The following is a 21,780-nucleotide window of genomic DNA, read 5'->3' as shown; positions in this document are numbered from 1 at the left end:
GCTCACCCCATAAACCTGCCCAGGCTGTTGTGAATTAGCAAAGGTGCTGGCAGCAAAAATTTAGGCCAGTGGGTTTACTGGATTCCAAAGAATGCAACTTTAAGCTACATTTATTCTGCTTCCCCAGGTGAGTCTTTACTACAGCATGAAGGTGTGCTTGGAGCAGAGGTAAGCATACTTCAATCTAGCTAGAACACAGAGTAGTAATACCATAAATGTGGCAGTATGAGCTTCACTATGGACTAGCAAGATGTCAACGTACCCACAATCCCGGTCTGGCTTGTACTTAAACACACTTTACATTGCCATGAAGAACAGACTCAAGAATTTTAATGTTTCCTCTAATGCTTTTACCTTAAGAAAAAACGCACTTGCTTAGAAAGAGATGTAGGGTAGCTCAACTAAAGGCAGTTACACTGTGTATGGTCTCTGAGGAGAAAAGTAAAGGAGGCTAGCATCAGCATCCTGACTTTGCTGAGGAGGTCACAGTACAGACAGGGAGCTGTGTGCGCTACAGAGACCCCAGAGGAGAGGAGCTCCAGCCCAGAGCAGTGACAGCTGGGAGCCTAGAAGGGGAATACAGCTGCAGTTGCCCTGAACTGTTACAGTGCCTACATGCTTTAGTGGTGGAATCTGAAGACCCTTCTCTCTCCCCCAGCCCCATGGAGAACATTTAAGTCTTCCAACTGTTTGTTTCTATTAAAGCAAGCTATATTTTGACATTTCCAAAAAGGATTAACTTAGTAGTTTTTTTAACTTCAGTACTGTATTTGCCTATTTATCACATTAGCTGTCTCAGAGCAGAAACTTTATTTTTTTAATACAAAGGCAAAAGATTAAGACATTAGAAGCAAGGAAAATGGAGGTGATCTTTACATTTTGTTCAGTTCACCTTTGGCATTGTAGTGGTTGGCACAAAAGATAAAAAAAGTTACATGAACTTAACAGCATTTAAAAAAAGAAAGCCAGTTTCCTTCATACACTGGAACTGCGTGCAGCTCTGGATTTTCTTGGATATTTTCTTCTCAGAAGCCCATCATATCTGATTGTCTGTTTATTGATTGGCATCCACACAATTCCTGCGATGAGAAACATCAGTCCAATGGAAAGACAAACAGGCCTCAGGGCATATGGGACACTTACGTATCTAAAGTACAATGCAATGAGGATGATACCACCAAAAAAGACCAGTCCTCCAATGCCAATGAGTGTAATGGGCTTGTTATAATAAGTCCATGGACTTCTATCTCTGACCAAAAAACTGGGTTCACTTGTCATTACTCTCGCTGAAGCTGGAGAATCAGCAGCAGGTAAAACCACTTCTTCATTGGGAAGTTGTTTTATTACAGACGTTATGCCACAGGATGTTTTTCTGGTGGTGTGTGTCGGGGGCAAACTGAATCACCTAAAAAAAAAAAAAAAAAAAAAAAGTTGTAAATGTGATGGTTCTGTTTCAAAAGCAACAGCAAGTTCCAGTTAAGAATCTACAGTAAAATATTTGTGGCTAAGTCACAAGACTGAAAGCCAGTGTATGTGGATCCACCCACCCCACAGATTTCCTTGCATTTTTGAACTTTAAAGTAGCTCCAGGTGCAACTACTGATGTGATTGTACAGTCATTTTCCTCTCTAAAAATATCCTGTACCTTATGGGATGAATGACATACCTTTTATGAAGGGGGCTGGAGGAGGTGAGTGTAACTAAATACACACAGAGGAAACAGTCAAATATTATCCAAATTCTTGAATGTAGCACATGTGCCTTAATGAACATCACTACATGAGTGACACCACATTATCTGAATAAATTCCATGTTCTCCATTCCATTTGGATAAAAAAATGGTTGTTGAACAAACAAAGTTTAGGACCATATACTGACATTAGTAGGAGTTCTTAGGACAGCATACAGTCCTTCCAGAAAAGCTGCACCAATTTTGCTCAGGTGAGAAATATGAGCATTTACAGGCTGAAAAGCCAAATTGGGTGAGACCAGATGTTTGAAATGGAATATACACAAGTTGAGAGAGAAGGTACTGTACATCTGGAGTCAGGCTTGGGTTATGGGGGGTTACAGATATCGTTTGAAGAATAACCGACATAGACCCAGATTGGGGTGCAAGGGTTTTTAAAGTGTCAGTGGATAAGTGGGCTTGGGCACGCCACCATGGAATGAATAAGGAGTCCAAGTCAGTATCGGTGGAGCGGATAAGAACCTGGGTGGGGTGCATCCCTTGGTCCGTCAGGGAAGGAAGTGGGTTATTTCCCTGGTCGGCTGTCTCAGTTAGTTGGTGTAATATTGGCCGTGTCCAGTGATGTTTTCGGTATAATTGTCTCTGGACCACCTGATGGTGTCAGACACCATGAGCTGTCTCATGAGCCAGGCATAGCGTCGACCAAACCTGCACACTCTCAGAACTGGCTCATTGCGGGGGTCCAACGAGCCCAAGGCTCCCATGATCAGGGCGTGTACCTGGACTTCGTAGCCCTGGGCTCTCAGGGTCTCGGCCAGCGGGGCATACTTTGACTCCTTCCGTGCTCAGGCCTCGTGGAAGGTCGGTGACCAGTTTTTGAAAGGCACCATGACATCTACCAGGAGAACCTTTTTCTTTCTGCGTCCGTCACGACAATGTTGGGTCACAATTGGCTGTCTGTCCCAAGGATGGCGGAGTCCAGCGTGATCTTCCCCAGGGATGGCTTTCACCAGCCAGTTCCGGATGGCGTTGTGGTGGTGCTGCCAGGCTCCGGAGTGCTGCTTGCATCCACACAGTACGTGCGGCAGGGTCTCGTTTGCATAGCCACACTTCCTGCAGCACTTGTCCTGGTTGCTGTGGCAGATGGCTCCGTTGAGGGGAACGCAGTTGAGTCAGGCCCAGTGGACGAACCGCCAGTCAGCAAACCTGGTGAAGCTGCCCCTGGGGAGGAAGTGGTTGCTGGTGTCCCACTTGCTGAACACCTCGAACACCTTGCCCTGATCCAGCTTCTGCTTTAGTTTCTCGGCGTAGTGGCAGCGGATGGTGTCTTTCAGGGACCTTTCTAGCATGGTTCTGGCGGTCGGGGTGACAATGGCGTGGTCCAGGTTCTTTACGCGTGGCACCAGTATTCGCAGCTCCCGGCGCTCCTCGCACCACTTCCAGCAGCAGCCGATCCTCTTACCCAGGCGTCTCGAGGCATTGTGGGCATGAGACCAGAGGTAGTACAGGTCTCCCCTGTCTCTCCTGAACTCAGCCTCCATGGAGCCACTGAGGTAAGTGGTGATGCCCCGCTCGGAGGGGGCCCTGGCGATGCGTTTCCTGACCGCGACCTGTACAGCCTCCTGCGCGATGCTCCTCACCATCGGGTCCAGGCACATCAGGAGGCGGAAGGCGTGGGTCATCACCGCCATGTTGAACAGGTCACCCATCTGAGGCACGCTGGCGCCGCCCTGCCTGTGGGAAATGTAGATGATGTCCGTGCTTGCCCTCTGGGGAAGATGGAACCACTTCTTCACCAGCTGTCTGATGGTGCTGTCGGCCTTGTTCAGGGGCACCTTGGCCACAGCCGATCCCCTGAGGGCAAAGGAGATGTGGGGTATCAGGAAGGTGTTGAGGGCGTTGATCTTTTGCCAGGAGGTGAGCAGGGAGGAGTCAATTTGGGCCGCATCTCGCAGGATCTCCGTGACGGTGTCTTCGGGGGTCTGATGGATGCAGACTCCTGTGGGTGTGCCGAGTGTTGGTATATCTCTCCCTCTTCGAGTGGACTCACCCTGGATAAGGAACCGCGATGGACGGACCAGCGCCCCGGTGCCACTGTCGATATGAAAGGAGGTGCACTTTTTGGGGTTGAAACGCAAGGCCATCCACTCGGCAGCTTGGCTGGTGATGTCGAGCATTTGCTGGAGGCTTTCCGAGCTGTTGGCGACAAGGGCCAGATCATCCGCGTAGGCCAGAATGCTGAGTTTCTTGCTGTGCAGGTTGGAACCGGTTGGGCCGCTGGAGATAGCTCGGATGAGCGGTTCCATGGCCAAGTTGAAAATGATGGGGCTGAGGAGGCATCCTTGTTTCATGCTGCGGCAGGTGGGGATGGCGTCCGTCTCTCCGTCCATGGTACAACAGGTGCTACAGGAACTGACGTGAAAGACATCAATTTGGCTTTGCTGGAAAAATTGACTAAAATGACAAATTTGTCTCCATGGCATTTCTGACACCAAAACACACCCTCAGAGTCATAAGATCTAATAACTAGCTGTGAAAACAGTTTAAATGTTGACAAGTTGTATTTATGTCAGAGATTATTTTTCTTATCTGATAGGACTCAAATCTTTGCTTTATCTTCCCTAGGTAATACAAAAGCCCTCCAGGAACTAATCAGTATGTTTGTGTTCTAGTCCTTTCAGGTGGACACAGAAATACAATGGTCTCTGTAGGTTACTATGGAAGAATATGGTTCTGTATACTTTATTGACAGATGGGTAAATACACAGTTGGAAACAATACAAAAAGCTATGATCTCATAAGTTTTACACCATTAACAGTTCATTAACCATTATGAAAAACTATAGGAAAGCTGATGCCCCTTTATGGTAAAAGATGAGTATTCTTCATAATGTTGCACTCCTGAAGTAGTACTAATTTTTTTTTATGATTCAGAACCTTTGCTAAACTAAAATGCATTGTAATAGATGCAAATCAATTTACGATCTTAAAACACAAAGTATCTGCAAAGCATTAAAATGACATCCTCAAAATTTAAGACTCTAGTCCAATAGGTATTGACACTATTTGATCTTCTAAGTGCTACTATAATAATTTTTAAAAAAAAGATTATATCTGTTAGGATCCAGTTTCATGATTCTGTTTCTCTTGCCAGAGTTGTTCACTTCACAAGCACTTGAAGTTCTTCAGAGATCTTTGTGAAATTACCCCATGTAATAGGAGAAAGACCGATGAACTCAGATTCTGCTTCTGTCAAGTATCTCTGACATCACTACAGATCAGAGATGAAATTCTATCTCCACTGAATTCCATGTCAAAGTTCCCATTGACTTCAGTGACGCCAGAATTTCAGCCCATCTCTTACTTGTGCAAGCTATGTTCAGAATGTTGATCTGCTATATTTTCAATTATTTCAGCATTGTTTGCAGAACCACAAATCCAAAAGCCAAAGTGTGGTTTGTTTAAGCGCACACTTAATTTTATTCACAGTGAAATTAAGATGCAGTGAGATTAAGCAAGTTGCTCATGGTCACAACAATTTTAGGTACTATTCTTTTAAAAGCATTTTATTATACAATACTTTAAAACAGTATCAAAGTGTTCCAGGTGATTTCCACTAGCTAGCTTAATGAAGGTAACACAGCCTTATGAATCTGAGTTATAAGGATCTGAAGTTCTTTTTAAAATTGACTGTACCGCTGGAGTGGATTTGTTTGTTTTAAGAGTTTTATTTAAAGAGAGAGGACCTTAGATGTCAGAGTTGCAACAAGGGTTGTAAACTAGTGCAGAAATTGGCCCTGGATTTGTTCCACTGTTGATGCAAATCTATAATAATTTTGTAGTAGTCTTTTGACACATTTCTTTTTTTTTGCAGTGTTGTACTCCTGAGAGGTAGATAACTATAAAATTCAGTTTAAATAGATATGGAAAAACTGAGGCAGAGAGGTTAAAAGACTTGTACAAGTATAGTAGACATTATCCTCAATGTAAAATCAGTTCCAAATAAAAGACTGCAATGTATCCTAGCAGAGAGCAAAAAATTACATTTTGATAGCATCAGTTTACAATAAAGCTTTTAAATAAGTGATAAATCTCACTACAATGGGTTGATTTGGATTAAGTGTTTAAGTGTTAAGAAAATTAAGTCTTAAATCATCTGCTATTTAACGGCAAACAAGTTGTGTGTTTTATTTTATTAAATTAGCAACATAGGAACATCGGGGGGCACTTCAAAGTCTCTCTGAAGTATTTTACCCAAATAAATAGATACATTTCCAAAAGAGACCCTGCAATATTTAAGTTTAGCAGCAATGATACTCTTAGAAGGCTTTAGGACATTTTAACGTTAAGTTTAAGAGGTATTTCCAGTCTACAAACAATTATTCAATAGATGTAAAACCTACACTTTTATTGCCAAAAAGAAAAACAAGGACTTAAGGAAAAAACCCACTTTCCTAAAGTAAGTGTTGTTTTGTGCCAAAAAATGTAACTTCAAAACAGTGGCATAAGTAATTTGAAATCTAGTCAAATCTTGATAAATTCAGTAGTAATATAGTCTTCTAATATTAATACTAGTTTACTTGTATCTGAGAACTAGGACAAAGAGAGACACATTTTCCCCCCCGAAGGAAGACAGAAGAGTAAGAGACTGCAGAAACTCAGTTAGCAAAAAGAATATAAAAAATACAGTTTAACAGGCTTTTTTTCAAAAACACCCCTTAAAATAAAACAAGCATTAAGGGAAAGAAAATTTTTGTTTTCTAAATATGTATACATATTTTCAAACTGCACATACCTGATTTATTTTAGTCTCGCTAGAGATATTCATTCACAGAAATTTCCTTAATCAGCTCTGACATGGTCATTGCGCAGAAGCTGTTGATTTAAGACAGACGTTAATGCCCACTGGTGTGCCTTTCAGAGCGACAAGTCTGCCCTTGGGGAAGCGTTTTCTATCTAACCGACCATTAATAGAGAGCATACACCTCTTCTGTTTCATCAGCAGTTACATACAGCAGGTGAAGACATGGCTTGATCATTAGAGTTGCTCTCCTGGAATTGGTAATGAGTTACCGAGTGTTTCACACTTGAGAGAATATACAGGTCTCTTTTAATTGCTTAATGTTTCATCAATAGGCAGAGTTAAGCCTTTAAGTTATATTTAAGGAAAATTCGTTTTTTCCTATTCCTTCTTTGGTGATTAGCAGAGTGACAGGTTTGCCAAGACTTCCTGAGGAGGCCAGAAAACATTGCTAATAAGAATTGTCTTCTGAGAAACCTCTGAATAAACAAAAAGGAATTAAACTCCCTTAATCATCCAACACTGTCCTTGGGGACATATATATACTAGTTTAGAAGCTGTGACTGATATTCAATATAAATCACTTGCTCCTTGCAACTTTTACTGTTCAGTTGCTGTTACTAAACAAGGTGATTATTAATTGTGAATGGCTTCTAAATGAAGATTTATGGTAATTAAATGTAATTAACTCCCCACAGGTTTTCTATTCTAAACAATCCTGAGTTACAAGACTAATCAAAGGAGCTCCCAGACCTACCATAACAATGCAAAATTCAAATCAGCATAGTTTGACTAATAGCCAGGACCTCATGTGCTTTGCAGTATAAAGAGACCAAATTCTGCTGCAGCAGTTCCTAAATTCCATGGCAGCATTGGCTTATTCTTTTACCATTAAATGTTCTTTTTCCTATCTCCCCACCCCCACCGATAGTCAAGTCAATACACATTCATACAGAACTGTGGGTTCATCATTAAAAATATTAACTGATGTGAAATTTGTTGATTATTTTGGGGGATGGCTTTTTCTTATGCTCTCCATGAAACCTGGGTCTATTTCCCAGGCATTAGCTCCCATCATGTTGTTTGAAGTTTTAGTTGGCTTGAACAGTTCATCTCCCTGGCTCCCTAGGCCTCCACTGCACCGTTCTCCAGGCTGCCTACACTCTTGTCTCCCCTGCTCCGTGTCTACAAGCTGGAGTCCAGTTCTTGCTCCTCAACTTCCTGTTGCTTAGCTCCATGGAACAGAGCAGAGATCACACACTGTAATTTAGTTAATTCTTCCCTGGGTGGAAAGCTGCAGAATAAACCACAGCTTCATGCAATTTGTGCAGGGCAGGGGGAGAATAAATTTCATGTGCCTGACTGCAGCAAAATGGTTAGGTTAATTTCATGACAGGAATTCTAAAATCCATCATATCATCATATTTATATTGGGAAAATATCAAATTATGTGAACTGGGGAGTACACAGATCCTTGCATGAGATGAATGGGGCAAGTTGTACCTCTCAGAGCTATTGATTAAGGTTCTCTGCAGATGTAGACTAGGGTTACCAACTTTGAAATGCAAAAAACCCAGCAACCTTCCCCACTTCACCCCCCCCACAGCAAGCCTACAACAACCCCAACCACAAGGCAACTCCCCCTCTTCAACAGTCACATAGTATCTAGAGAGATAACATATATAGATAAGATTTTTTTACTTAAACTGTGCCAGTGAGAACACTGTGGCATCTTTAGTTGGACACAGAAACATTTAACATTAGGTTTCAGAGTAGGAGCCACGTTAGTTTGTATCCGCAAAAAGAACAGAAGTACTTGTGGCACCTTAGAGACTAACAAATTTATTTCAGCATAAGCTTTCATGGGCTACAGCTCACTTCTTCGGATGCATAGAATGGAACATATATTGAGGAGCTATATATACACATAGAGAGCTCTTTTTCTTACTTAACTGGCCTCTCAAAGTGGTAAGACAACTCCCACCTTTTCATGCTCTCTGTATCTTAGAGATGTTATGCAGAAATAATCAACAAGAGTTAGACCGGGCTTGGATGTAAGAACCTTAAAATGGTTCTGAGTTAAAGATGACACCCAGGTTCCTGTCCTGGCAGGCAGTATGGTGCTGTTATCCACAAGGATCGAGAATGGCGGCAGCGGGTGAGGAAATGGGTTGGAGGGGAAGATTAAAAGCTCTGTTTTATCCATGTTAAGCTTGAGCTGATGGCTAGACATCCGCAAGGAAATGTCAGAGACCAAGTAAAATTTTAGTTTGCACAGTAGAGAGGGGGATCTGTAAGTCATCCACAAAGAGATAGCAGTTGAATTTATGTTTGCGAATAAGGTTACCCAGAGATAAGGTGTAGAGGGACAAGGGAAGGGAACCAAAGACAGAGCCCCCTTGAACTACCACAAAACACTGGAAGATTCTCCAAAGGACATGCTGAAATAGCAGTACAGATAGGAAAACCAAGAAACAACAGTGACATGGAAGCCAAGGGAGAACATGATTTCAAGAACATGGATGATAACTTAGAAAGCACTGATAGGTCAAAGATGAAGATTGTTGTAATAATGGGGCCTCGAGATTTACCTTAATAGTGAATTCAACTATGCGTAACTGTTCATGAATTGTCAGAATGATGTTATATAAAACTGATTAAGAAAAATGTGAGGAGACAAAGACTGAATTAATTTAAACAAAGGATTTACTGATACCACTCAAGGACTGTGTTAAAAATTATGACTGGTAAATAAGGACAGAAAAATCAATGGACCAAAATACATGTTTTGGAAATTATGCTTTTTGGTGGGCAAAATAACAAGAGGATGAGTTATTCCATTCACTGCTTTTTTAGAGCCCTTAGAAAACACTTTGTGGGAGAAAAAAGCTTTTTACCATCACCTCAGTAACAGTTCTTGCTGTGACACTAGTCCCTGATATCGCAATGGGGATGTTTGACCATCACCGCTATGCCAGAGAGAGAACCACAGCTTGACATGCGAGATCCTCCTCTGTCTTCTCCTCTTATCCCAACCCCGTGTTCCTTTCCATCCCCTGCAATCTTCCTCCTGTTCTTTCTCTGCTTTTCACCTGATCCTGAAATCAACTGTACTGCATGGCACCAGCACAGCAAGCTGAGACTGCCCATCCATCTCTGCTCAGCTTGAGAAGGATCAGTAAAGGAGAGGGACCTGACCCAATCAAGCAGACGTTGTCCCAGAGGTGAGCCAGTATCCAAAGCAACAGCTTTGTTGCAAACCCAAAGCATATTTATCATTGCGCAGCCTCCGTCTATCCTTAGAACATCAACAAAAACTGTATTTCCCTCATCTTTACTATCCTCTTTCTTCTCTCCCTTTTCTGTTGTTAAAAGGAGTCACCTCTTGGAGCATCCACGTAGCTTGTAGCTAAATAAAGCATTGAAGTGTATTTTTAGTACAGGCAAAGGAAATAATAAAGCCTGGGGGATGACACAAAGAAATGTAGAAATGACCAAATTAGAAAAAGGTTTATTTACATATCTCATAGCACCACTGCTACTGGAGGGAAACATTGACAGACCATTACAAACCTTGGTGAAGACAGCTCCCTACGCTCAGGCTCTCTTTTAATCAAGCTGTTTTCTCTAGTTTATAGTGATTTTTTATTTTTTTAAGCAAAGCAAATACGTTTAATCAGTTCACTTTATAGGATAAAGCAATAATATAACTGACAGAGTTCAGACTGATTGTGGGACTTTCATTTTCTTGGACATCTGTTTTGGTGTTTTGGGAGCTTTCTTGGCTGACTTTACAAGCCTGCCCCCATGAGGTGTGTGAAAGGATTTTGCTGCTGTTTTTTTTGGGAGTCTTTTTCAGCTCCTTCTCCTTTACTACTTCCTTTGGGATCCTGGGCTTCTTGGGCTGTTTCTGTTGAGCTGGTGTTGGCAAATCTTCCTCATTTTCAGTCAATTTCAGTTTTGTTTTTGGAGTCTCCGGAGCCAACGATGCCATCTTTCTCTTACCAAGTGGTGTCTCAGGTTTTCTGCTCATGTTTACACCTTTTCCTGGAGTCTGATTTGGTTCAGTTTTCTGTATTTAAGACATGGGGAAAAATCTTATCTTAAACAAAGGACACATCATAATTGTTTTGCAAGACAAGATTGATAAAAACATTAGCACTAAAGATCAGTGCCATCCAATGAATAGAATATTCTCTGCCCTAACTCAGTTGGTCATATTTCAGGTAGACTGTGCAAGGGTTAATATAAGCCAACTCAACCATGAAAAGGTCCAAGAAAAAAATATATTGACTGATACTGTACAGAAAAGGAACAGACTTAAGGAGAACATACTAGTAGTTGAAAGGTTGTGCTTAAAATAAAAAATCCAAGATGACTATTTTTCATTTTAGAACAACTTTGTAAAATACGTTCATTCATTTTCTCTCCATTGGATATTTAACACATTGTTGGAAACGTCTGCAAACTGAGCATGGTTAGAGATGTGAATACCAATATCCTCCAAAGTTAACTTGATAGTTTTGAAGAAATTTTAATTACTGCATATACTTGTTCATTAGCCTGTTTGTTTATAAGCTGACCCCCCAAAATGGATAGGTAAGAATACCAAAAACTGTATTACCCTTTCATAAGCTGACCCTCTACTTCAGGGGTTGGAAAACTTTGGCTCCTGGCCCGTCACAGTAAGCCGCTGGCAGGTCAGGATGTTTTGTTTACTTGGAGTGTCTGCAGGCATGGAGCCCCTCAGCTCCCTGTGGCCGTGGTTCCCCATTCCCAGCCAAGGGGAGCTGCAGGAAGTTTCCATAGCTCCCATTGGTTGGGAATGGCAAACTGCAGCCATGGGGAGCTGAGGGGCTCCATGCCTGCAGAAGTTCCAAGTAAACAAAACTACAATGCATTAGATCAGGGATTGGCAACCTTTGGCACGCAGCCCGCCAGGGTAAGCTCCCTGGGGAGCTGGGCTGGTTTATTTACCTGCCATGTCCACAGGTTCGGCTGATTGCAGGAAGCAGCGTGGGCAGAGGGATGTGCTGGCCACTGCTTCCTGCCACTCCCATTGGCCTGGAGTGGCAAACCGTGGCCAGTGGGAGCCGCACTCCACCAAACCTGCAGACGCAGCAGGTAAACAAACTGGCCTGGCCCGCAGGGAGCTTACCCTGGTGGGCTGCATGCCAAAAGGTTGCCAATCCCTGTATTAGATATTCAATTCAATGATTCCATAGAGTTTAAAATCATCAAATTTTGGTGCAGACCTGTTTATAAGCCGACCCTCGCTCTTTGATTCGTCACCTTTTTTACCAAAAATATTCGGCTTATGAACAACTATATATGGTATATGATCCTGAGTGTTTCCATTCCTAGTAATGACTTGATCAGTATAAACAGTGCATCAAGGCTTTCAATTTTTAATAGCCTTTAGGTCTCCTATTTTGTTGCTATCAGAAGTATAAATTATATGTATTAGTCCACAAAAGATTTGATGTTACTTCTCCCCTAAGTAGTGACCTCCACTCAGGCAAAAGGAGGCACATTTAAAGAGATTTATTTGATTCAGAACTTGCTTCAAAGCTGTTTTATTTCAAAAGTCAGAGTAAGGGAATGAATTGCTACCACACAGCTATGATTATCTATGGCAACCAGTCCATTACCAACATACTGATGTCAAACAGTTTGATGAAATGGTACACAAGACACATATACGGGCAGAATATCCATTTACAGAGTGCATAGTTTTCATCTTTCCAAATAGCAGACATGTGGAAAATGCGTTGACTAATTAAGATTTTGGACATCTGGAATGCAGAAAGTAGATAAAATTTCACTCCAGAAGCCATTGTTTTATTTAAAAGAGAACCTATTATTTGTCCTAGTCAGAAGTAATATTGTTTTTAAAAAATTGCTTCCTCTGTCCATAAGAGGCCTGTAAAAAATCCCAAGAGAAAAGAATCCCTTGCTCTTGTGATGTCCCAAGGAATACATGTTGCACTCCAAGTGTATTAAAACACGCTGCCCTGCAAGCATTAGGTTAGACATACCAATGATTTAACTTGCTCGCTGTTTCCATTAGCCTGTCTCAAGCCTTTTCCTTTCTAAAGGTATATTTCATCCACATTCAAACTCTTCATTCAGTTAAAGCTAAACTCTAGATTTCACAAACTTCTTGTTAAATAGAATTACCTCCTGCCCAGTTATATTGGCTTCTGTTTGAATAGGAACAAGTTGCGGAATTTCTCCATCATCCTCATCTGGTTCTGTGACTGCCAAGGTTTCTGCCTTTCTCTTCTGTTCCATCTCAAGATCTTTGGTAGTAGCATTATTCTTCATCTTCTTTTCAGCTGTCACTTTGGCTTTAGTTGAAGTCTGTTTTGTGACTGCCTTCTGTTTCCTTTTTGTCCATTTCTTTTTCTTATAGGAAGAATCAAAACATCTTCAATTGCAAATCATCCTTCCACCCCAGTTGGACACATTATTACAAATATACTGATCTATTTTACTACAAAGGCAAGAATGAATAGTCCACTCTTGCAGAACTTCTGAAACTGAGATTTTGAAAGAGTGTTAACTTCTAAACCAACACTAATTACAATTCTTCGGTAACAGCAATTTTATAAGCAATGTTACCATGCATCTTGCTATGCAGCAGTTCAGATTTGGCAACAGACAAGGAGGAAACAATGCTGAGTTTTACTTTTACAGAACTTACTAAAGGTATAGTAATCCTGTATGAATGACATACATGGACTAATATATACTGTATTAATATCGATAAATTACAGGGTTTAGTGGATTCTTATATATCTACATTTAAAAAAATTCTTCCTCTTCCCTGTATAGAAGTAATGCTGACATCAAAATGACAACTTAAAGTGTAGAGCTGTGAGCAATTAAGCAAAAATCAACTATTTTAAGTACAGGGAAATCAATTGCAAAATTCAATGCAAAGAAATAACTGACAGTCTTCAAGTGGATTAAATTAATGAAACAACATCCAAATAAGACAAAAAAAATTATAATAACCCAAACTTTTTAGAGTTTATTACCCAAACAATATTGAAGTCATAGTTCAGCTGATAGCAATTGATGCATCCTCCTGAGCTGTGCATTAATTTAATTAATACGATTAAGTATTTGTTTTCATTTTTTGTATTTTCCTTATGAAAAGAACTGAAGCCGTATAACCTGGCTGGTCCATGAAGACGACCAGATCAAGGTAGAAACAAGGGTATAGAAAAGTGAGGGACTCTCATCCTCTACCAGTTTAAGGGAGGAGACTAGCAACACTATGTGATTGTGTTTTCCATTTGCCACTACTTCAAGTAGAAACAGTGGTTTCCTATTACCATGCACTGTTGGAAAAGCATGCAGTCATGCTAACAAGTGCTGAGTGAGAACAGTTCATCACCACTTATGTGTACTGCTGTCTGTGTACTGTACCTAGATGTCTGGCAAATATCCCCAATGCCAATATGTTAAACTTACATGACAAACACTTTATTCCATAAAGGTAACAAATAACCAGTTATAGCACCATCTTGTGGAAAGTTATTCAGCAAAGTTAGTAGGAAGTTTTTACCTGTACTCCCTTTTGATGGAGAGATGGCTGCTTGTCAAGCTCATCTAAATTGGAGATATATGAATTGAAGATTGGGAGAGCAACAGATTTGAGTGTTTTCAGGTGAAGAACTTTAATATTTTTCCAATTCTGCAATAATTAAGAAGAGTAAATATAAACAAAGAAACGCTTAAATCAAGTCCACTTGACATTCTAATTTAATCATGTCATAGTACCTTTGGCAACTTCTTGGAAATCACCTCAGCAGCAACAGTAACATTTTCTAATAACTCATCAGCTTTCATGCCAGTGTGACCTACACGTGCTGTACTGAAAGAAAAGAGAGGTGTGCTGTTTATCTGACATGAAAACAGACCTCCTGACTGAACCACTTACTTTTAGGCATATCAAGAAATTGACTATGAGTACCGTCTATTCACAATGATCCTAATTTTAAAAAAAGAATGCTGGACTTCACAGGGAAATAAGCTCTATTGTAACTATTTTACATTAGCCTTTTCAGTACTTGTTTTTGGTTTGCAAGATGCTATTAAATCTTTAAAGAATACTTATATTTGTAGCAGGAGCTAATCATGCGTAAAGAAGTTATAGAAGTCTTTTAATAAAAATAAACAAAGGGGGGGAAATCTTAAGAAAAAGATACTTCAATTGGTAAAACAAGAAGTTGTCTCTCAAAGGGTAACGTTTTCAGAACTAAGTGACTTAGTTTCTTAAGGCCTGTTGACTTTCAATGGGACCTATGTTCGAAAGTCCATTAGGAGCTTTTGAAAATTTTATCCATAAATCTTCAAACTACCTATGTACATCAATAGAATAGCTAATAAGTGTTATGCCCATCATAAAATAAAGATTTAAAATACAGAAAAAAGAGAATTGTGTATTAATATGCAGTTATCTCTGATTTACAGAAACAAGACCTTCTCATACAATGGAGTGTCCTGGTAAACTGATTTGTTATTAATGGTAGTAAGTAACTCTATGCAATCTATTAGGTCACACAAAAATGTAGCAGGATGGGAGATTAACACTAATGTTTAATGCATTATGATGATTAGGGCTATGACGTCTTCTCATTTTTTTTTCTTAAAGTTACAGTCAAGAGGTCAAAAAGAAAACTCCTTGTCAAAGTTTCTGTTAAAAAACAAACAAACCCCAGTCTCTCTGGACAAACCAAAGTCCACGGCAAGTACTGGGCATTTTAGTGAACCTTTACCTCACTTTATTCAAAGCCCTACTGGAGGGAAAGTAAATAAATTAATTTAGTATTGCATTCTGACCCTACTATTGAGCACAATACTGTCCTTCAAGTGAAGCACAAGCCAAAAATCAATACTTACTAACAACACCCCTTGTTGGTAACTGGAAGTATAGTTCCCTGAATATGTTTGTTTAGTTCCTTAGCTAGATTCTTGGCTTTCAGGTTTACAGATAAAGGTGCCCTAAAAACAGAAAAGGAAAAGAAAAACAAAATTCACTAAGAACAGTTCAGCTTCCCAGGACAATACGTTAAAAACATGTATTAGCTACAGACTTACTTTTTGCTTTGATAAAAGTGTTTCCCTATATGTGAGGGCAAAAGCCTTCTAATTCGGTCATCAGCCAGGAAGAGGTCAAATCTGTTCAGGAGACGACGTTTTGCTTCAAATGGTTTGTATTCTTTTTTGAGAGTTTTATAAGAGATGATCTGTAATGTGAAAGTAATTATAGGATTAAACTCCCTTGCAAGAATGAATGGAATACTTCTATGATTATATACAACTGCCAATCCAATAAGACTTCCACATTAAAACGTATTCTGTTGTCTTCTCTACTTTATTTAAAAAAAAAGACCAACTGATGTTTAAAAAACAGGTAATAGCCTTTTAAAAAAAAAATCAAAACAATACAAGATGTTAGATACCAATCAAAAAAAAATATATATAACCATCAAATGGTAGCTGAAGTACATATGGTCACACATAATCAATCCAAAACCACACATTTCAAAAACAAATTTTGACTGCTTTTTATTCCTATTAGGACATAGGAGCTAACACCGCTGAAAATGGGAGAACTGTGAATTGTTTCAGCTTGTGTAAACCAGTGGCTCTCAAACTTTTTTACTGGTGACCCCTTCACATAGCAAGCCTCAGTGTGACTCTCCCTCTCCCATAAATTAAGAACACTTTTTTACATATTTAACACCACTCCAAATGCTGGAGGCAAAACGGGGTTTGGGGTGGAGGTTGACAGCTTGGGACCCCCCATGTAATTACCTCACGACCCTCTGAGGGGTTCCGACCCCCAGTTTCAGAACCACTGGTGTAAACAAACTCTGTTTAACAATTCACAGGTCAAACACTATATAATTTTGTCCTGTAAATAAACATGTTAGAGAATATTCAATTTTCCATTTATGAAAGATTATCTTACTTAAGTCATATCACAGTTAATGTTGAAACCACACTGGCAAACACTGAAAAAAAGCTTTCTAAAAATGCTTTAAAAACTATTTTAAAATTATTGTAAACTATTGGCATGTTAAAAATGAAGCAAAAGAAGCTATTAATTAATAAGCGTGCTCTGACATATTTTGCTTGCATAATATTGAAAGCAATGAGAATTTTACCCCTTTGGGTACATTTTGAAGTTTTGAAACTTTGACAAGCTAGAGAAATTTCATCAGAAATCCTAAGTTTTGAACCATCTAAATTAAGTTAATATTTTGCAATAGAAATCACACACCTGTTTTTCTTCTTTTGAAGTTTTAAGAAGAAAAACAAGACATTACTGTCCATATCATATTCCAATGTCTTCCTTACCTGGCTGATACTTGTGATCCCATTCTGGATCAACAGTTTCTTGTACAAGTTTTCAGTCTGTTCTGCAGATAATTCAGGTTCATCTTTTGTGAAGAGGCAAACTTCAGATGTTTCTGGTCGAATACCATGAGGAAGTGGGCTATAAAAAGAGAGTGAGAAGGGTGGAAACATTCAGAGATGGATTATGAATCTCCCTTTCCAAAATCAGGCCTACAGAGAAGTTCAAAATCACTACAGTTACGAGTACTTGAGAAAGACCTTAGGTCCCAATCTTTCAGTGACTTAGGTGTGTTCTATACTACAATTTTACATCTGCCTGAGAGATGTAGCTATACCAGCCCAACCCCTGGCATACACCCCACACTAGGTTGATGTAAGAATTCTTACACTGACCTAGCTATTGCCTCTCAAGGAGGTGTGTTATTCCTCTCATAGGTGTAGATGGTATCTACACTGAAGCACTGCAGCTGCAGCATTTTAAGTGTAGACAGACCCTCCCATGCTTAAGTACGGAGTAATCCCACATACCTCATTAGGACTACTTAAAAGAAAGTGTAAAGATAAGCATATGTTGAAGTCTTTGCTGGATTGGAGCCTAGTAGATAGATCCATACAGAGATTATAGGCCTAAATCGTGTTTTATTTACGTAACTAATGTAAATGACTTCAAGTGAGTAAGGTATGAAGAATCTGATCCTTTATATATCTGACTCATATATCATGGAAACTCCCACACATGCTCAGTCAGTGCTCCAAACTTTTGGCGCTACTAACAATTCTTGAAACATATAATATATTTAAACATGGTGGTTTTATGGGGATACAAGCAATGAATGTAAGTTCAGTCCGCTGCATGCCACAGCAGATGAAAAGTATTATAGATTACAGAAAACCAGAGCCTTTGAAGAAAACCAGAAGTGTAAGAATGCTTACATTTTGATAACTTGTTCTTGTGGTGGGATTTTCCATACTGTCACCATTAGGTATACATTCTCGTCCTCATTCAAAAGCAGTTCATCTGTTTTATCTTTGGTCTTTGTGTATGCGAGCAAGGCCTGCACTGCCTTTTTAACCTGAAAGGGTAGAGAAACAGCAAGATAAATTAATGTTAAGGCCAGGCCTGAGTTCTCCTATTAGTGTGAATCAAAGTGAGTTATTGGCAGACACGCACTCTATGGTTAGTACTGCCTGGCAGACCAGTGTGCGCTCTCCCATCACCAGAAGGGAGATTCTGCTTTACAGTTAAAATGTATTCGGTTTGCCAGCACTGATGTTCCCCCTAGACACAGCACAAATCACTGCGGAATTCCTTCTACCCCAGGGCCGCAGTTCCAAGCTCTGTGGCCTCCCCCATCCCATACTTCGACCCCTAACACAGCCGAAGCCGGGCGAGCGCGGAACCCCCCTCCCGCTTGTCCCCAGTGCCAGGGAGGGCTCAGGCCTGAGGCAGACGAACTGCCCCGCAGCAGCCGTACAAGGCTCAGGATCTCCTCGGCACAAGACCCCGAGTCCGCTCGCCGGCAGTGACGGATCTCCGCAGCGATTCGAGCCTCCACGACACGCGACTCAAGCGCTGCTTGGCCGAGCAGCCGCCGGTACCTGTGGGCGATCCAGCGCCGCCATGCTCCCGACTCCTCACAGCAGACCGACACGTGTGCGTGGGCCACGGTCCCTGCGCACGCGCAGATGTCGCGTCCTGATGACGTAAACAGCGAGCGCAAGCTCTGGCCGGTCTGTTGCTTGACTGAGTTTTCTTGCTGCGCTTCCGCCTGGCGCGCTTCGGAGAAGGGGAGGGGAGATCGCTCTGAGCGGGGAGGAGGGGCAAATTGTTCTGAGGGGAGGGAGAGGAGATCGCTCTGAGGGTGGGAGGGGGTTGCAGGCAAGAGACTATCATAGAATCCTAGATTATTAGGCGTGGGTGGGACCTCAAGAGATCGTGCAGTCTAACCCCCTGCTCAAAGCAGGACCAAGCCCTAAATGGCCCCCTTCAAGGATTGCACTCACAACGCTGGGTTTAGCAGGCCAATGCTCAAACCCCTGAGCTATTGCTCCCCCTAGATCTCTCTAAGGGGGGAGGCAGCTATGGGGGGAGGGAGAACTGAGGGGAAGGAGGGAGCTGGGGAGGGAATTGCTTTTAGGTGGGTAGGGAGCTGCGGCCACGTGGGAGGGGGAGATTATTCTGAGAGGAGGGTTCTAAGGTAGCTCTCTGAGGGGGTGGGGGAGACTGCTGAGGGGGGTGGGAGCTGTGGTCACACAGGGAGGTGTGAAGGTGCGGAGGAAGAGCTGACGGGAGCTGTGGTCACACAGGGAGGTGTGAAGGTGCGGAGAAAGAGCTGAAGACATAGGGAGAGTGGGGGGTCCAAATGGGAAGGGAGCTGTGGGTAGAGGGAGGATGGTCTGCAGGGGTGGAGCTGCTGGCATAGGAAGTGGGGGTGGGTGGGTGTTCTAATGGGGAGGGAGTTCTGGGCACAGGGACAGTAGGGATCCAGGAAGGGGTGGGCTGTGGGCACAGGGAGCCTGGGACTGCAAGGAAGGGAAGCCAGCTGTGGAAACAAGGGGAATGGGAGTCTAGTGGGGTTATCTGTCATAACCTTGCCTTCCTACCATAATACCACCAAGGCAGCTCTACCAGTAGCTGTCTAATGATGGGAGATTTCTAAATGAAAATCTAGTATGCTGCAGGGTTCAGGTGTTTTTACTTGCAGGTTTGTATGACATACCAGAGCCCTCTTTTCATATGTAGACAAAGCCAGACTCACCAAAGTGTCAATAAGCCCAAAACAAATACTTAGGAATAAAATGTTGCAGGCCTGACACCTAGTTTCCTACTCGAGCACTAGATTTAAACTTTGATGTGTGTGTATTCAGGCATCCTATCATGGGGGGCATTTTTTTCTTAATTAGTTCCTCTATTGTTTAGGGCTCTTGATTAATCGCAGTTAACTGACGCAATTAACTAAAAAAAATGAACTGCAATTAATCTCAGTTTTAATCTGACTGTTAAACAATAGAATACCAATTGAAATTCATGAAATATTTTTGGATGTTTTTCTACATTTTCAAATATATTGATTTCAATTACAACATAGAATACAATGTGTACAGTGCTCACTTTATATTATTTTTATTACAAATATTTGCACTGTAAAAATGATAATACAGTATTTTTCAATTCACCTCATACAAGTACTGTAGTGCAATCTCTTTATCATGAAAGTGCAACTTACAAATGTAGATTTTTTTTGTTTTATAACTTCACTTCTTATTTACAGTGTCACCTGAAAGTGAGAAGAGGCATTTGCATGGCTCTTTTGTACCAAGCACTCATAGATTCATAGATTCTAGGGTCAGAAGGGACCAATGTGATCATCTAGTCCGACCCCCTGCACAAAGCAGGCCACAGAACCCTACCCATCCACTTCTATAACAAACGCCTAACCTATGCCTGAGTTATTGAAGTCTTCAGATTGTGGTCTGAAGACCTCAAGCTGCAGAGAATCCACCAACAAGTGACCCATGCCCCATGCTGCAGAGGAAGGTGAAAAACCTCCAGGGCCTCTGCCAATCTGCCCTGGAGCAAAATTCCTTCCCGACCCCAAATATGGCGATCAGCTAAACCCTGAGAATGTGGGCAAGACTCACCAGCCAGCACTCAGGAAAGAATTCTCTGCAGTAACTCAGATCCCATCCCATCCAACATCCAATCACCAACCACTGGGCATACTTATCTGGCGATAATCAAAGATCAATTGCCAAAATTAAGCTCTCCCATCATACTATCCCTTCCATAAACTTATCAAGCTTAATCTTAAAGCCAGATATGTCTTTTGCCCCCACTACTCCCCTTGGAAGGCTGTTCCAGAACTTCACTCCTCTGCAAGGTATCTATGCACCAGATATGCTAAACATTCATATGCCCCTTCATGCTTTGGTTGCTGTTCCAGAGAACATGCTTCCATGCTAATGACGCTTGTTAAAAAAAATGCATTAATTAAATCTGTGACTGAACTCCTTGGGGGAGAATTGTATGTCTCCAGCTCTATTTTACCGGCATTTTGCCATATATTTCATCAGGGCCGGCCTTAGGATTTATGGTGCCCTAGGCGAGATTATTAAACTGGTGCCCCTGTGCCTGATCTGCTCTTAGCAACACAAACATAAGCTTACAGTATTGGAAAACTTGCCACATTCACGTTATTAAAACCAGTTTAACTTAATTAAGCACACTGTCATGCTGATGGACTAGCACTAAAGAAGCAGCACTATAGAAAAAATTCTGATGACAGAATGATGCAAATTTTTTTTTAATTTATCAAAATTTTATTGGAAATTTATATGAAGAGGTATTGAAACAAAGATTTGTTTTTAATTAAAAGCAATCTTTTTGGCTTTTTTGGCTGCAAAATCAGTAATAATGTCATCGTATGACAAAGACAAAGTCGTGTCTTGTTCAATTGCAAGAATAGCAAGACCAGTTAAGCGTTCCTGACTCATTGTAGAGCGGAGATAGTTTTTAATGAGCTTTAGTTTTGAGAAACTCCGTTCTCCTGACGCTACTGTTAGAGGAATTGTCAGTAGAATACGAGTGGCAATGTACACATTAGGGTATATGTCAACAAGTTTGCGGGTATGAATAAACTGTACAATGTCCATCACCGATTTTGCATGTGGCAACATTGATGACAGTGTACTCAATTCTTCGTACAGTTCAAGTCCATTTAAATCAAAACTATCACCGTGCTTCAGGAGGCTCTCTAGGTTCTTGCACTTTGTCATTAGTTGCTCTTGTTTTCCTATTTCGTTGAATTTAGTTATGTCATACAAAAATCCAAACTGTTTATGGTGTACTTGCAATGTATTAAACCTTTCATCAACAGCAGATACTGCTTTATCCATCACAACATTAAAAAA

At 41.1% G+C, this 21,780-nt stretch overlaps 1 protein-coding gene across 1 annotated transcript; it reads right to left on the bottom strand.

Moving 5' to 3' along the window:
• Positions 1-9,975: 9,975 nt before the first annotated feature.
• Positions 9,976-18,571, bottom strand: RSL1D1 (ribosomal L1 domain containing 1). Its single transcript, XM_030578646.1, is given in 10 exon segments — positions 9,976-10,338; positions 10,340-10,564; positions 12,673-12,900; positions 14,069-14,197; positions 14,284-14,377; positions 15,406-15,507; positions 15,604-15,752; positions 16,870-17,008; positions 17,803-17,942; positions 18,469-18,571. Coding segments are annotated over 10 exon segments (1,356 nt in total). The 5' UTR covers positions 18,493-18,571; the 3' UTR covers positions 9,976-10,212.
• Between the last annotated feature and the right edge of the window lie 3,209 nt (positions 18,572-21,780).

The sequence above is a fragment of the Gopherus evgoodei genome, chromosome 10 (genome assembly GCF_007399415.2).
Source record: "Gopherus evgoodei ecotype Sinaloan lineage chromosome 10, rGopEvg1_v1.p, whole genome shotgun sequence".
In the NCBI taxonomy this organism is placed as follows: domain Eukaryota; kingdom Metazoa; phylum Chordata; order Testudines; family Testudinidae; genus Gopherus; species Gopherus evgoodei.
This window is presented reverse-complemented; position numbering and strand designations above follow the sequence as displayed.